General features: G+C 36.2%; 1 protein-coding gene across 4 annotated transcripts in view; it reads left to right on the plus strand.

The window, feature by feature from the left end:
* Positions 1 to 16,698, plus strand: part of PRKDC (protein kinase, DNA-activated, catalytic subunit) — a 241,144-nt gene that overhangs the window by 82,637 nt on the left and 141,809 nt on the right. For all 4 annotated transcript variants that reach the window (XM_044245625.1, XM_044245626.1, XM_044245629.1 and 1 more), the window contains 8 exons: positions 2,601 to 2,824; positions 3,568 to 3,779; positions 4,180 to 4,312; positions 4,763 to 4,921; positions 5,744 to 5,947; positions 14,412 to 14,597; positions 14,987 to 15,091; positions 16,164 to 16,331. In XM_044245625.1, the coding sequence (XP_044101560.1) occupies positions 2,601 to 2,824; positions 3,568 to 3,779; positions 4,180 to 4,312; positions 4,763 to 4,921; positions 5,744 to 5,947; positions 14,412 to 14,597; positions 14,987 to 15,091; positions 16,164 to 16,331 (1,391 nt within the window). The remainder of the gene's footprint in view (positions 1 to 2,600; positions 2,825 to 3,567; positions 3,780 to 4,179; positions 4,313 to 4,762; positions 4,922 to 5,743; positions 5,948 to 14,411; positions 14,598 to 14,986; positions 15,092 to 16,163; positions 16,332 to 16,698) is intronic.

Consider the following 16,698-nt stretch of genomic DNA (forward strand, 5'->3'; position numbering starts at 1 on the left):
TCAAAAGCTTTTGCACAGCAAAGGAAACAGTAAACAAAACCAAAAGACAACTGATAGAATGGGAGAAGATATTTGCAAACGACATATCAGATAAAGGGCTAGTATCCAAGATCTATAAAGGACTTACCAAACTCAACACCCAAAGAACAAATAATCCAATCAAGAAATGGGCAGAAGACATGAAAAAATATTTCTGCAAAGAAGACATCCGGATGGCCAACAGACATGAAAAAGTGCTCTGCATCGCTCGGCATCAGGAAAATACAAATCAAAACCACAATGAGAGACCACCTCACACCAGTCAGAATGGCTAAAATGAACAAGTTAGGAAACGACAGATACTGGCAAAGGTGTGGAGAAAGGGGAACCCCCCTACATGTTGGTGGGAATGCAAACTGGTGCAGCCACTCAGGAAAACAGCATGGAGGTTCCTCAAAAAGTTGAAAATAGAGCTACGCTACAACCCAGCAGTTGCACTACTGGGTATTTACCCTAAAGATATAAATGTAGTGATCCAAAGGGGCATGTGCACCCGAATGTTTATAGCAGCAATGTCTACAATAGCCAAACTATGGAAAGAACCTAGATGTCCATCAACAGATGAATGGATAAAGAAGTGGTATGTATGTGTGTGTGTGTGTGTGTGTGTGTGTGTGTGTACACAATGGAATACTATGCAACCATCAAAAGAAATGAAATCTTGCCATTTGTGACGACGTGGGTCGAACTAGAGGGTATTATGCTTAGCGAAATAAGTCAATCAGAAAGACAACTATCAAATGATCTCCCTGATAGAAGGAAGTAGAGATGCAATGTGCGGGGCTTGGGAGGTAGGAAAAGAATAAATGAAACAAGATGGGATTGGGAGGGAGACAAACCATAAGACTCTTAATCTCACAAAACAAAGATAGGGTTGCCGGGGGCGGGGGTGGAGGGAGAGAGTGGTGGGGTTTTGGACATTGGGGAGGGTATGTGCTATGGTGAGAGCTGTAAAGTGTGTAACCCTGGCGATTCACAGACCTGTACCCTTGGGACTAATAATACATTATATGTTAATTTAAAATATATTTATATTTAATGGAGCCTAAATACTGTAGAGGTTCGTTTTTTGTATTTTTTTTTATTTTGTTTTGTTTTTTTTTTTTTTTACTGTAGAGGTTTTTTATTTAACTTCATCAGGTTGAACAGTTTCTTTAACAGTTTCTGGAAATTTTGCAAGTTCCTGAATTCTGACCATTCCATACCCCTGACATTTTCTTATCCTAAGTATTCTGTTTTTATGCTTATCTTTTTACTCATAATTCTATGTAACAAAATGGTCTATATGTCACGGGTTTCTTCTGTGTTGCATTACTATTGCATTTGCTATTAGGGCACTTTATGTTTGTTACCACTATAAGATAAACATAATAAAAATTTTGTTGAATAATTATTACACATAAAATTTAAAATTATAGGGTTAGAATTCTATTTTTGTTTTGTATAGATATTACTAAAAAATAACTTGTTCAAATAAACAAGTGTCATATTTGAATAATGCTAAAATGCTCCTTGTTTTTCCACATTTAGCATATCTGTAATTGGAATGTGTCTTATAGCCTCTGCTCTGCTGGACTCAAGGGTATTTGGTGTTTGAAAATGAAATTCTTAATATTTTTTTTTTAATCATTTCTTTGACTACATAGTGATCTGTCATCAACATTATTTTTAATGATATGTCAAGTTGGCATTTTGATGAACTTAAATTTTATGGAAACAGAATCAGAAACCCTCAGATTTATAAAAGAATTTCTTTTTGTTTTTGAAAAAATAAATTTTTAAGATTTTTATTTATTTGAGGGAGAGAGCATGATCGGGAGGAGGAGCAGAGGGAGAGGGAGAAGCAGACTCCTTGCTGTACAGGGAGCCTGTTGTAGGGCTTGATCCCAGGACTCTGAGAACATGACCTAAGCTGAAGGCAGACGTTTAACTGACTGAACTACTAAGCACCTCTATAAAAGCATTTCTTAGTCATTACCTTTACTCTTTCAACATGTATACCACTTCCTAAGATTGTCCCTTTGTTTGGGAGGTCTTTACCCTCTGGTACAGAACTGCGGTAAGACTGAGGAAAGGAGAAGTTTGCTTTGTCTCTCTTCCATAAGCAAGACTGAGGTAATCATGAGAGAAGTAGGGATGGGGGCATGGGAGAACCAGCACCTTCATGTTTTTAGACATGTGAGTTTTATGAAAAAGTCCTTTTGGGAGTTAATGCAGTTGTTTCCATAAAAAGACCACTGCCAGAATTTCTCTTTGGCTCCTTTGAAGGACACTTCTGTTGTTTCTGTTTCTTCATTATTAAAAAAAATGCTAAAGTGAACATCCATATATACAACATCTTTGTAATTCTGCCATTATTTCATTTGGATAAATTTTCAATGCTGGATCAAAGTATATGAGCTTTTTTAACATTTGATAGAAATTGGTGTGCATACTTTTTAAACCTTTTCTGTTTGAATTTTGACTAAAAGTATATTATGCCTATACTGAAGGAATTTTACATTTATCATAGTGGAGTTAGAAGGAAGCATATGTTAATAATTGAGTATAATTTTTTTTAGGTACTGAAACACAGTCTTCACTTTGGAAAGCAATGGCTTTCTTTTTAGAAAACATTGCTATGCATGATATTACGGCAGCAGAAAAGTGCTTTGGCACTGGGACAACAGGTCACAGACATAGCCCACAAGAGGAGGAAAGATATAATTATAGCAAATGCACAATTGTGGTCCGGATTATGGAATTTACCACAGTGCTGCTCAGCACCTTCCCAGAAGGCTGTAAGGTAGGTCACTCCTGGTGCTCTGTTAGTTTGGAATCAGTATTTGGTACTGGAAAAATATTTTCCAACACCTATTAAAAGTGGTTTTGACTTTCTTAGAAATTTCCATTGCTGTAGGAGTTCTGTGTTCTTGAAAGTAATAAAATTTTTCATATATTTCAAATTCTTATTGTGTGAATTAAATGCAAAATAGTTTTTCTAAATGTTTTATTGTATATCACATTTTATGCTACAATTGATCAAACATTTGCCTTAGGAAACATGCATTACTTGTAAATGTATCTGTCAGGCTTATTATATAAACAAAGTCTAGTCAGTCTTTCCATTTAATACATACTAAGTATCTACTGTGTGTCAGGCCCTATCTGCAGATACAACATCTCTCTAAACCAGGGGCCACAAAACCATGGTCCACAGGACAAATCCCACCTGCTGCCTGCTTTTGTAAAGTTTTCATTGGAACTCATCCAACCCCATTTGTCCATGTATTGTCTGTGGCTGCTTTCACATTATAATGGCAATTAGTTTAGCAGTTGCAGCAGAGACCATAGGACCCAAAAAGCCTAAAATATTTATTTTCTAACCCTTTACAGAGGAAGTTTCCAACCCCAGCCCTAGCCAGGCAAAAATTCCCGGCTTCATGGACCTTACACTGCTGAAAATCTAAGTGCTGACTAATAGATGTTCGTTTGTTTGTTCTTTCTTTCTTTCTTTTTTTTTTTTTTTTCCCAAATCATCTTTTACAGCTCCTTGAGAAGGATTTATGTAATAACAAAAACTTTATGAAACTCTTGGTGAAAACCCTATGTGAGCCCTCGAGCATAGGTTTCAATATTGGTGATGTCCTAGTTATGAATCATCTTCCCGATGTTTGTGTGAAGCTAATAAAAGCACTAAAGAAGTCCCCATACAAAGACACCCTGGAGATGCACCTAAAGGAAAAAATAACAGCACGGAGGTGGGCATTCAGATCATGCTTGGGATCAGTGTTGTGTTGGGATTTAAGATTGTAACATAGTCTGGCAGTTGTGTGTGTTTCTGCTATAGCCTCATTTCCTAAAGGATCTCATCATTTGTTTGAAAATCCTCTATTTAACACATGCTTTACCTGTACCTGAAGGTAAGCAAGCCTCAGATGTGGCTTAGCCCCATGTTGATTTCCATGGCTCAATAAGTTCATGGGCCCCATGTTCATTGTTAACCCATGTTTGCTTTCCAAGGTCATTTAATGAATTTGAGTGTCAATTAGTCAATGAACACACTTATAACAGAACACACGTAATTTTTCATTGTATCCTGCTAGTTTAGTGAGATCAACACTCATCTCGTTTGTTTTTGTTTTTTTTTTCACATGGCAGCATTGAGGAGCTCTGTGCTGTTGACCTATACGGCCCTGATGCTTATGTGGACAGGGCCAAGCTGGTGTCTGTTGTGTCAGCTTGTAAACAACTTCACAGAGCTGGTTTTTTGCATGTTGTATTACCATCTCAGGTAACCACAGCCAATTAATTTTTCACTTTTCTCTTAGCTTTATTAAGCTAATTAGTCTATATATATACATATATATGTATATATGTAAATGTTTTAAACATCCTGTATGTATGAAATGTGCTGAAATGGGTATTAAAGAATTACTTGTGCTAGACATGTGTTAACTTAGAATATAAATATAAAAATTTATAAATATAAAATGAAGGACATTTATATTTCCAACAGTCTTTTGAAGAACTTTAGGGATGAACTGGTATTGTGCCTCTGTGGCTAGGCAATATAAATGAAAAAATATAGCATAGAAAGCAAAGTTGAGTGAACATTTTCCTGACAATTAGAATGTAATCAGTGTTTATGAACATGGATTTTTCTTTAATTCATGAAAGGTAAAATTTTGTGTTTCTATAAAATATCTTACTGCTGGATGTTTCATTGTTCACTTTATTTTAGTCTGCAGATCAGCATCATTCTGTTGGCACAAAACTTCTTTCCCTGGTTTATAAAAGCATTGCACCTGGAGATGAACGAGAGTATTTTCCTTCACTAGACCCCAGTTGTAAGCGATTAGCCAATGGACTTCTGGAGTTGGCCTTTGCTTTTGGAGGACTGGTAGGAGCAGCAGCTACATGCTATGCTATTCTAATGATGTAAATATATAGCTCACTTGCAGTGTGCTTCTAAAAATAAGAATTTAGCTGGAAGTCTAAATTTAGTAATTTGGGTAAGTCCTTGATCTGACTTCCTTCTAAAAGATTTGCTTTAATAAAAGAAATAGGACAGTATTCTTAAGTTGGGGTTTTGTCTATCGTACTTTGTTTCCAAAAAGACTTTATAAGGCAGAGAACATTTTGCAAATATAAAGTTAAACTGTGTTGACACAGTGGCTTCCTCTTCCCATGTCTTTTGTGATCCTCAGAAGGCTGATTTGGGAGCACTCCTGGAGGATAATTTCAGAGGCACCACAAAAAGATACCTTCATGGATTATTGACTGTCCAGGGCTGGCCTCAAATAGTCTCTGCTATAGCTGAGATCTGCTAGCCAGTCCTTTGTGTTCATTCCTTCCACCTGTCTTCTGCTGCAGCAGAAAGCTCTTCTTTGCCCATTTGTTCACTTAATGTAAACAAATTACATATTTAAATGGTCTAAAAATGCCCTTACTACCCTCTCCCCTCAAAGCAACTATAATAAGATTTTCTGGAAATTTGGGAGAAATATGAGTCAAGAAAGATTTCTTTCCTAAAATGACACCTAGAAAATGCAAGTTCATTGAAATGTATACAATTCAAACCTGAACCCAGGCCTTCAAGTACCAGGTTCTCTTAGACATTACTGTGTGATTTTTCACTTCCAAAGTTAGCAGCTTCCCAGTAATCTTTCTATAACAGGTAAAATATGTACATATGTCATTGTACCTTTCCTTGCTTTTTTAGTGTGAACACCTTGTGAATCTTCTCCTGGACACAGCAGTGTTATCTATGCCAGCCTCAGGAGTGTCCCAGAGAAACATGGTCAGCTTCTCTCATGGAGAGTATTTTTATAGCTTGTTCTCAGAGGCAATCAACACTGAATTATTGAAAAATCTAGATCTTGTTGTATTGGAGCTCATGAAATCATCTGTGGATAATCCCAAAATGGTAATGAAATTTTTATTTTTTATTTTTACTTTTTTTTACTTAAAGCAAGGACTACCATCAAACTCCATTCATTGGGCCAGAGATCCTTGTATTAGCAAAAGACTTGCCCCCATCTAGCACACTATCTACGCTTGTGGGTTCATTGTGAAATTTTTACTTAAGTGAAGTATATTTTCTTATATAATGACTATGAAAAGATTACCATATTCTTCAGAAATGTCTGAACAAAACAATCTCTCTTCCCGGAAGGTTTAATGCTCTTGCCAATGTTTTAAAACAAAATCAAAGGAAAGAAAACCCAACTTTTAATGAATGTTTAATAATGTTATTAAAATTGAAACATTGAAACATGGATTATTTTTTTAATCTCTCACTCCCCCAGAATCTCTAGGCCAAATATTACAAGGCACAGGTATGTCGTATAAATTTCTGTGAAGAAGTGGTGTTGGGGTTCAGAAACTTGTCGTGAGGCCTGAGCCCACCTTTGTTTTTGCACCAGCCACCAGTTGGTTTTGTGCACTCCGTGTGCTTTCTGTAGTCGTGGTCCTTTCACAGGTTAGTACAGAGAGTCATTATTTCCTGCGTGCTATAGCCAACTTTGCCCCCTCACATTGAACCTTGGAGTATTTAATATATAGTTGACTTTGGTTTGCTAAACTGATAAAATTTTGGAATTTAACCGAATCTGTAGACAGGAGCTGGGAACTACTAGGAATGACCATTTTAAGGGAGAATGTATAATTTCTTTCTGCGTTAAGCTTTTATTCCAAACAGTGCTTGTTATAGGGGAGTATCTTGTGGCAGGTTGTACTAGGAATTTGTATTTAAAGTTAAAATGAACTTTTAGTAGATCCATGACACCAAGGGAATAGGACAGTATGATTTCTGAAGCTGTTCAGACTTCTTATTAAGGTAATGGATAAAAGTCATACATATTTACCTCTGCTTTCTCCTCAGTTCCCTCTAAAGTGACAGAAATGGGTCTTTTTGTTTTGTTTTTAAAATACAATGTCAAAAGGACGCATTAAAGGAGGAAGTGACAATAAGATGGACAGCATTTTGGAAGCTAGAAACCAAAAAGACAAGTTGTAACAGACTTCAGAGTCCAAGAAAACTGCAGTGTAACATAGTGGTGGGGTGATGCGCAGCTGATTTGTGCTGCAGAACCCAGCCTTTCTGGGATTTGGTGATGGAGTCCTGGGCCTCTAGAATACTGGGAGCAGGATGCAAAGCAGAGGCTGAAAATGGGAGGACTGTGTGAATGTTAGATGTCCCCTGCCAGGTCTCCTGGCCTTGCCTTGTCCTCGAGGGACTGATCCTACTGCACATTAGGACACTGTGGGCAGCCAAGTGTCTAGAAGGGGTAAGTATCTCTGCACTGAGGCACTCTAGGCAGAGTTAAGTGTAGGATACTTTTTTTTTTTTTTTTAATTGAAAGACCTGTAGTCAATATTAAAGTCATGTTCTGTATATAACACCAGTATTTCTTTAAGCAATGACATAAAGTTTGAAATACTTTATATCAGATAAAAAAATCTTACTATTCCACAAATGGGAAATGTTTTGTACTTTGATCTCTCGAGTTTAATATCAGTTCTCCCATTCTTCTGACCTTAGTCTCTCACTAGTGTTTTTGAACAGCAAAGATGTTTCTTGTGTGAGCTGTATTTTTTTATTTTGCACATTTTTTTGTTGGGTTGAAACTTCTTACAAATTTTTAAGAGTTTTTTTATATTAAGGATAGTAGACATTTGTCATGTATGCAGAAAGTACTTTATCCTATTGGCTATTTGTTTTTCAATCTCACTTGGAGTATTTATTCAATACATAAGTATTTATTATAATTAAATTTATTAATCTTCTTTTCTATCATTCCTGTCTTTCATGTTGTACTTAGAATGGCCTTCTCCACTCCAGTGTTATCTTTAAAATCTGCCCATCTTTTCTTCTGTTACTTTTTTTTTTTTTAAGATTTTATTTATTTATTTGAGAGAGAGACAGTGAGAGAGAGCATGAGCGAGGAGAAGGTCAGAGAGAGAAGCAGACTCCCCATGGAGGTGGGAGCCCCATGTGGGACTCGATCCTGGGACTCCAGGATCATGACCTGAGCCGAAGGCAGTCGTCCAACCAACTGAGCCAGCCAGGCGTCCCTCTTCTGTTACTTTTATAGGTTCTAAATAACAAATATAAATAATGCAAAAAGCACACTTGCATATTCTTGAAAGTAAAATTTAGAATCGTTTTGTCAGGTTCCTCACGATCCTTTCCACAATATAGTAAGGATTTTAAGTGATAATATACCATGTGTAGAGTAAATTTAAACCAAAGTGACCTTTTTAAAACATACGCCTATTTTTTCTAAGCTACGTATCTCCATTTATTCAAACCTTTATTCATAATCTCAAATCTTTTTTGTCATACTGTTATGTAGAATGCTATCATTTTATTCATCTAGTTACTGCACATTTCTTAAGAACATTTCTAGATACTGGATGCTATTGAGTTGTACATGTAAATGGAATACTTTCCCCTTTATATTTTCTTTTTGTTTCTTTCTTTTTCTTTTTTAAAAAGATTTTATCTATTTATTTATTTGGCAGAGATCACAAGTAGGCAGAGTGGCAGGCAGAGGAGGGGGGAAAAGCAGGCTTCCCGCCGATCAGAGAGCCGGATGTGAGGCTCCATCCCAGGACCCCGGGATCATGACCTGAGCAAAGGCACAGGCTTTAAACCACTGAGCCACCCAGGTGCCCCTATTTTCTTTCTTTCTTTCTTTCTTTCTTTTTTTTTTAAGTTTTATTTGAGAGAGAGAGAAAACAAGTGGGGAGGGCCAAAAGGGGTTGGAAAAAGAGAAAGACTGGCTCAGCATGGCTGAGCATGGAGCTTGACAGAGGACTCAGTCTCATGAACCTGAGATCATGACCTGAGCTGAAATCAAGAGTCAGACACTTAAATGACCGAGGCACCCAGGCTCCCCCACTTTATATTTTCTTTACAAGGATGTGGTATATCAGAAAACTACTGATTTTGTTTATTTTATAACCATTCAGATGAATGAGTATTCTTCTTTTTCTTTTTTCCACGTTTATGGAGATATAATTGGCATACAACATTTTATAAGGTTTAGGTGTACAACATGCTGATTTGATTTAATCAAATTTGATAATCATGCAGAATGATTCCTGTGGTAAGTTTAGTGTTCATCACCTTGTACAGACAAAATTTTTTCCATGCAATGAGAACTTTTAAGCACGTCAACACTTTTCAGATTTATGATACATAACTTTAGTCACCGTGCTATATATTATACCTCCAGAACTTAAATATCTTACAACAGGAGGTTGTACCTTTGACCACTTTCATTCATATTGCCCAACTTCCCAACCCCTACCTCTAGCAAGCACCAGTCTGTTCTCTATGAGTTTAGTTTTTTAGAGTCTGTGTATAAATGATACCGAGTATTTATCTTTCTCTGTAGGACCCATTTCACTTAGCATAATGTTGTCAGGATCAAATCTGTGTTGTGACAATTGGCAGAATATTCTTTATAATGGCTAAATAATATTTCATTGTATTTGTATATAACCACATCTTTATTCATTCATCTGTTGATGGGCACTTAGATTGTTTCCATGTCTTTGACTATTATACATAATGTTGCAATGAACATGGGGGTGCAGATATATTTTTTAGATAGTGATCTCCTTCTCTTCATATTAATACCCTGAAGTGGAATTGCCAAACCATATAGTACTTCTGATTTTAATTTTTGGGAGGACTGCCACACTGTATTTCATAGTGGTTGCAACAGCTTGCATTCCCATCAGCAGTGCACAAGAGTTCCCTTTACTTCACATCCTTTGTCTTTTTGGTGCTGGTTGTTCTTTTTTTTTTTTTTTTTTAAAGATTTTATTGATTTATTTGACAGAGAGAGGTCACAAGTAGGCAGAGAGGCAGGCAGAGAGAGAGGAAGGGAAGCAGGCCCCCTGCTGAGCAGAGAGCCCGATGCGGGACTCGATCCCAGGACCCTGAGATCATGACCTGAGCCGAAGGCAGCGGCTTAATCCACTGAGCCACCCAGGTGCCTGGTGCTGGTTGTTCTTACAGGTATGAGAGAATATCTCACTATGGTTTTGATCTGCATTTTCTTGGTGATTAGTGATGTCGAACACCTTTTCATTTACCTTGTGACTGTCTTCTTTGGAAAAATGTCTATTTAGTTCTACTGCCCATTTTTAAATTAGATAGTTTGATTTTTTTTTTTTTTTTTTTTGCTATTGAGTTGTATGAGTCCTTCATATATTTTGAATATTAACCCCTTATCACATACATGATTTATAGATATTTTCTGCCATTTTATAGCTTGCCTTTTCATTTTTTGGTGATTTCTTTTTTTTTTTTAATTTAATTTCTTTTCAGTGAAACAGAATTCATTGTTTATGCACCACACGCAGTGCTCCATGCAATACGTGCCCTCCATAATACCCACCACCTGGCTCACCCAACCTCCCACCCCCTGCCCCTTCAAAACCCTCAGATTATTTTTCAGAGTTCATAGTCTCTCAGGGTTCATCTCCCCCTCCAATTTCCCCCAACTCCCTTCTCTTCCCCATCTCCCCAAGTCCTCCATGTTATTTCTTATGCTCCACAAATAAGTGAAACCATATGATAATTGACTCTCTCTGCTTGACTAATTTCACTCAGCATAATCCTTCCAGTCCCGTCTATGTGGCTACAAAAGTTGGGTATTCATCCTTTCTGATGGAGGCATAATACTCCATAGTGTATATGGACCACAGCTTCCTTATCCATTCGTCCGTTGAAGGGCATCTTGGTTCTTTCCACAGGTTGGCGGCCGTGGCCATTGATTTCTTTTGCTGTACAGAAGCGTTTTAGTTTGATGTAGTTCTCCTTATTTATTACTACTGTTGCCATTGCTTTTGGTGTGAAATTAAAAAAAAAAATCATTGCTAAGACCAATGTCAAGGAGCTTATCCTTAAGGAATTTTATGGCTTCAGGTCTTAAGTTCAAGCCTTTAATAGATTTTGAGTTGATTTCTGTGTATGGTGTGAAATAGGTGTTAAGTTTCATTCTCTTGCATGTAGCTATACAGTTTTCCCAATACCATTTATCGAAGAGACTATCTTTTCTCCATTGTATATTCTTGGCTTCTTTTTCTTCATCATTGTGTATTCTTGGCTCCTTGCATGTGTTTATTTCTGTATTCTCCATTCTGTTCTACTGATCTATGTGTCTGTTTTTATCCCAGTACTGCATTGTTTTGATTACCTTGACATAATATAGCATGAAGTCAGGAAGCATAATGCCTCCAGCTTTGTTGTTCTCTCCAAGACTGCTTTGGTTATTCAGGGTCTTTTGTGGTTCCATACAAATTTTAGGATTGCTTATTCTGTTTCAGTGAAAAATGCCATTGGAATTTTGATAGGGATTGTATTGAATCTGTGGACTGCTTTGGATAACACTAAAATGTTAGCAATATTAATAATTCTATTCCTTGAGCTCAGAATACCCTTCCATTTATTTGTATCTTCAATTTTTTTCATCAGCGTCTTCTGGTTTTCATCATAGAGTTTTTAATCTCCTTGGTTAAATTTATTCCTAGGTGTTTTATTCTTTTTGGCGCAATTATAAATGGGATTATTTTCTTAATTTCACTTTCTGATAGTTGGTTATTAGTATATAGAAATGCAGCAGATTTTTATGAATTGATTTTGTGTCCTGCAACTTTATTGAATTTATTGGTTAGTTTTAATAGTTTTTTTTGGTGGTCTTCGGGGTTTCCTATATTTAATATTGTGCCTTCTGCAGATGGACAGTGTTACTTCTTCCCTTGTTTTTTATGCTTTTTTTTTCTTTTTCTTCTCTGATTGCTATGACTAGGATTTCCAGTACAATGGTGAATAAAAGTGCTAAGACTAGACATCCTTTTCTTGTTCCTGATTGTAAGGAAAAAGCTCTCCGTTTCTCACTATCAAGTATGATGTCAGCTGTGCTTTTGTCATATATGGCTTTTATTATGTTGAAGTATGTTGCCTGTGCACCCAATTTGTTAAGTTTTTATTATGAGTGATTGTTGAATTTTATCAGATGTTTTTTCTGCATCTATTAAGATGACCCTATGATTTTTATCATTTATTTTGTTAATGTGGTATATCATGCTAATTGATTTGCAGATGTTGAACCATCCTGTCATCCCTACAATAAACCCCACTTGATCATGGTATATGATCCTTTTAGCATATTGTTGAATTTGATTTGCTGATATTTGTTGAGGAGTTTTGCATCTATGTTCATCAGGGATATTTTCCTGTAAATTTTTTTTCTTGTAGTTTCTTTGTCTAGTTTTGGTATCAGGGTAATGCTGGCCTCATGGAATGAGTATGGAAGTATCCACTTGTCTTCTAGTTTTTTTAGAAGAATTTGAGTATTGGTCTTTGTTCTTCCTTAAATGTTTGGTAGGATTCACCAGTGAAGCCATCAGGTCCTGGACTTCTGTTTGTTGAGAGGTTTTTGATTACTGGTTCAACCTCCTTACTATTAATTGGTCTGTTCAGATTATTTCTTTGAGATTCAATCCTGGTAAGTTCCATGTTTCTAGGAATTTATCCATTTTGTCCTAGGTAGTCCCAATTTGTTGATGAATAATTGTTCATAATGGTCTTTTATGATCCTCTGTTTATCTTTGGTGTGGGAATACCTTTTTGAAACAAGGAAGTTAAATGAAAGCCTCCCTGAATTCTGAACTTTGAGGCTCTTAGCTCTCTTCCCACAGTTTGGCTCCCAGAATACGATCAGTTAGGTATATACCCTCAGGCAGGATATAGGAATATTTTGACAAGTCTACGAGAAAATAAAGATTAAGTGTCATCATTGCCCCACCAACCTACACTGATGCATATTGCCAGTGAGCCTTGGCCACTGCATGGTACTTATAGTCAGTTTCTTGGTATGTGCCAATAGCCAGGGAGCACCAGGCATCAAGAAATGGATTCTAAAAGGGTTAGGCAGGTAAAAAACCATTTGACACAGAGACTATTCAATGAGATGGAAATGTAAAGAGAAAAGATCCTCAGAGAGATAAGAGAAAACAGCTTGTTGGCAAAATAAGAATTGCTACTGAAAAGAACACTAAAAGAAAGGAATATTTGGGAATTAAGCATAAGCATCAGAAATTGAAAATGAAATGGTTTTGGAAGATAAAATTTAGGAGCTCTCACAGAGAATAAAGTAAAAAGGCAAAACAGAAAGTAGTAGAGAAAACATGATGAAACTTGGGATCCATTGATAGGTTCCATCACCAGGACCTCTTTCCCAGGGGAAAGACAGACCCTCAAAACAATGTCCCAGAAATGAAGGCCTGGAGCTTCCAGATGGAAAAGAGACACTGAATATCCAGCACAGTGTATGAAAGCAGCCTCACGTGGAACAAATTTCTCGAAAATTCAGAACACAGGGGCTTCACCATGAGAAAAGATTCTAAAAAGTTTCTGCAAGAGACAACGTGATTACATTTAAGGATCAAGAAATCAGATGCCATTTGTCTTTGGAACTGTAGAGTGGACACTAGAAGACTATACGCCAAATTCCTTCACATTTCAGCAAAGAAGATTCCAACCTGGAGTTCTGAATCTGGCCAGACTGTCAGTCATGGGTGAGAGATGAATGCAGGTGTTTCAGTTGTGCCAGATCTAAAGGAATCTTATCTCCTATGCACTCTCATCAGTGAGCCAAGAAAGAGGAAGATGTTGGATCTGGGAAGTTGGTTCAAACACAGAGAAGGGGACCAGTCTCCTGGAGGGTGCTGAAGTGACACCCAGAGGGCAGAGATCAAAGACATTATGAGTGGGAGTTATGTTGCCACTGAAGTGGAGCTGATAGATTTCCTGATGGGTTTAGATGTCTTGAGGCGATTTCATTAATTAAATAAGGAGTGTGTGATGGCAAATAATGATAAGCACATTGGAAACAACAAAGAAAGCAGGCAAGTTAATATTTCAGGGAGATCAGAATGTTGTGTAAAAATGATTGCATTGTCATAATGATAAGAATATTGAATATTAATCTAACCAAAATTAGGATGTCAACTATTGGAAAGGTGGTGGGACAGGAAATATGTGTGTTCAAGCATGTGTGTATGCTTCTGTGCATGTGTTACAGAGGAAAGTTAATTCTTTCTCTCATCGAGAATGCTCCCAACTAAGAAAGAAGCAATAGGATGAACATGATTTCATAGAGGAGACCACACCTTGTGCTTTTGTGGGAAAATTTACGTAATAAGTTGTTCTTCTCAAATTTGAGGAGTTATGAAATAAATAGCTATTACAGAAATAGCATCTTTATTTTCCAAGAATAACTTTGATCTGAAAGTAGATTTTGTTACTGTATCTACCAGTCTTACTGTTGAGAATTTTTCTTCAAGTACCACACACTTATTTATTTCAGGTGAGCACCGTTTTGAATGGTATGTTAGATCAGAGCTTTAGGGATCGAGCCAGCCAGAAATACCAAGGACAGAAACTTGCAAGTACAATTTTGCACAACTGGAAGAAGTGGGACTCCTGGTGGGCCAAAGATTCTACTCCTGAAAGTAAAACAGCAGTGCTGACCTTACTGGCCAAAATTTTGCAGGTATCTTGGGAAACCTTAAAAAAGAAGTTGTTTTGGACTCTGTTTTATCTTTAAAAATATGATGGCGATTTCTTAAGAAGTTCATTGGTTTGATAAGTAAAAAATATTTTCGCTGGACATTTCCTGTGATTATCTTACATTTTATACTTTTCCCATTATTATCAATTATACTCATTATCCCTTCCCGTACTTTACCTTGTTAGTGTCTTTACATGCATTGTCTTACCAGATAGATTTAAAATATTTCAGAACAAGAATTGTTAAAATACTGTTGAAGCCGAGGAACAAATTTGTAGATTATTTCTGAAATTAAAAAACTTGGAAAATATGTTAATGGAAATTAAAGGGATAATATAGAAATGTATCATGTTTTATTTCGCCTCCTTTAGATTGATTCATCTGTATGCTTTAATACAAATCACAGTGCATTCCCTGAAGTCTTTACAACATATGCTAGTCTACTTGCCGATTCAAAGTTGGGTTTACATTTAAAGGTAAGTGATGCACAAGATTTTTTTTCATATTACATTCTCCATTATTTTCCCATTTTATAATTTTGCATATTTGTGATGTTTTGTTTTTTATTATGGAAAACTTCAAATATATTCAAAAGTAGAGAAAAACTCCTGTGTACCTGTCACTCAGCCTCAATAGCCATCTGTCTGTGGGCTTGTCTTTTTCAACTATGCAGCCACTCCTACCCTTGAAGGAGACTTCTGGCATCTTGTTATTTGATCTATGCATTCTTTTTTGTCTCTCCAAATGATAAATATAATCACAATGAGTTTCCCATACTTAGAAGAATTAATATTTGTTTTTTCACATGTGTAGTTCAAATTGGCTTTTTGAGAATTGCTGTATTAGTGAATGACAGAATTTAAACCAATACTCCATCATTTTTCTATTAATAAACATATCTTGGTAATTTTTAATATCTTGGTAACTTCTAGAGTCAAGAACTTAATATTGTAATTTTCAAGTCCTATAATAGTTAGATTTTATGCTCTAATAAAATGTGGCCTTAATGAAAGATGTCTTTTTAGTAGACCATAAGGATATTTCTTTGGAATTTTCTGTTTTGTGGTTAATCACATTTCTCATTCCTCTGTATGAGGGAGCCAGGGAACTTTTTTGCCATGCAAGGGAGATAGGAAATACCTCCTAGTTCTTTTAGCTCGTTATAAAGTTATGAATTAGTTCTGTGAGAAATATTTATAAATTATCCCATTGTTCATTCAGTATGCTCTTTCCACACCAAACTTATCCAGTGTATCTCTATTAAAGTCTATATTTGTAGAAGAAATCACACAGCATCATCATACAGTGTCTTATTTAATTACACATGTATAGCCCTGAGTTGGCCCACTGGCCTCTAGAATAGAAGCCAAGATAGAGTACTGTGTTCAGGTTGGTTTTCAGTGTAATCTAGAAGGTATTCTAAAGTCATTCATTGAATTTACACATTGCTTTATTTGAAAAGCCTTAAGAAAGCAGTAATTTTATTTATTCTGTAGGATACGTAAGCCCTGACTAGTACAATTTCATATGTCTGCATTGCTCCCACAGGGTCAGGCTGTAATTCTTCTTCCATTCTTCACCAGTCTTACTGGAGACAGTCTTGAGGACCTTAAGCATATTCTTGAAAACCTTATCGTTTCTAATTTCCCTATGAAGTCTGAAGAATTTCCCCCAGGAACTCTGCGGTACAATAATTATGTAGACTGCATGAAAAAGGTTAGTTTTTAGTATACCAAGTGAAATTAAAAGATTGTTTTTCTGTTACATTTCTTGATGAAAAGAAGTGAAATATACAGATTCAGAGATATATTGTGACTTTAAGAATTCAGTTCAATTCATTTTGAAAGCTGGATAGCTGTGGAGGCAGATGCATATCTAAATCCTTTGGAATTCATTTGCTCTCATTTTAAATTAAAATCTTTTAATTCTATGAATAACATATAAATTTTGAAAATTAATGCCAAAAAGAGCTAAGAAATAGAATAAAGTAGTGGTTATTTGAGAAATACCTAGTGATTATCACCTATATTATTTAATATACAGACGAAGGTATATAAAATATCAGTGGCTTAAACAAGGTGAT

Source organism: Neovison vison, chromosome 4 (genome assembly GCF_020171115.1).
Source record: "Neovison vison isolate M4711 chromosome 4, ASM_NN_V1, whole genome shotgun sequence".
Lineage (NCBI taxonomy): Eukaryota > Metazoa > Chordata > Mammalia > Carnivora > Mustelidae > Neogale > Neogale vison.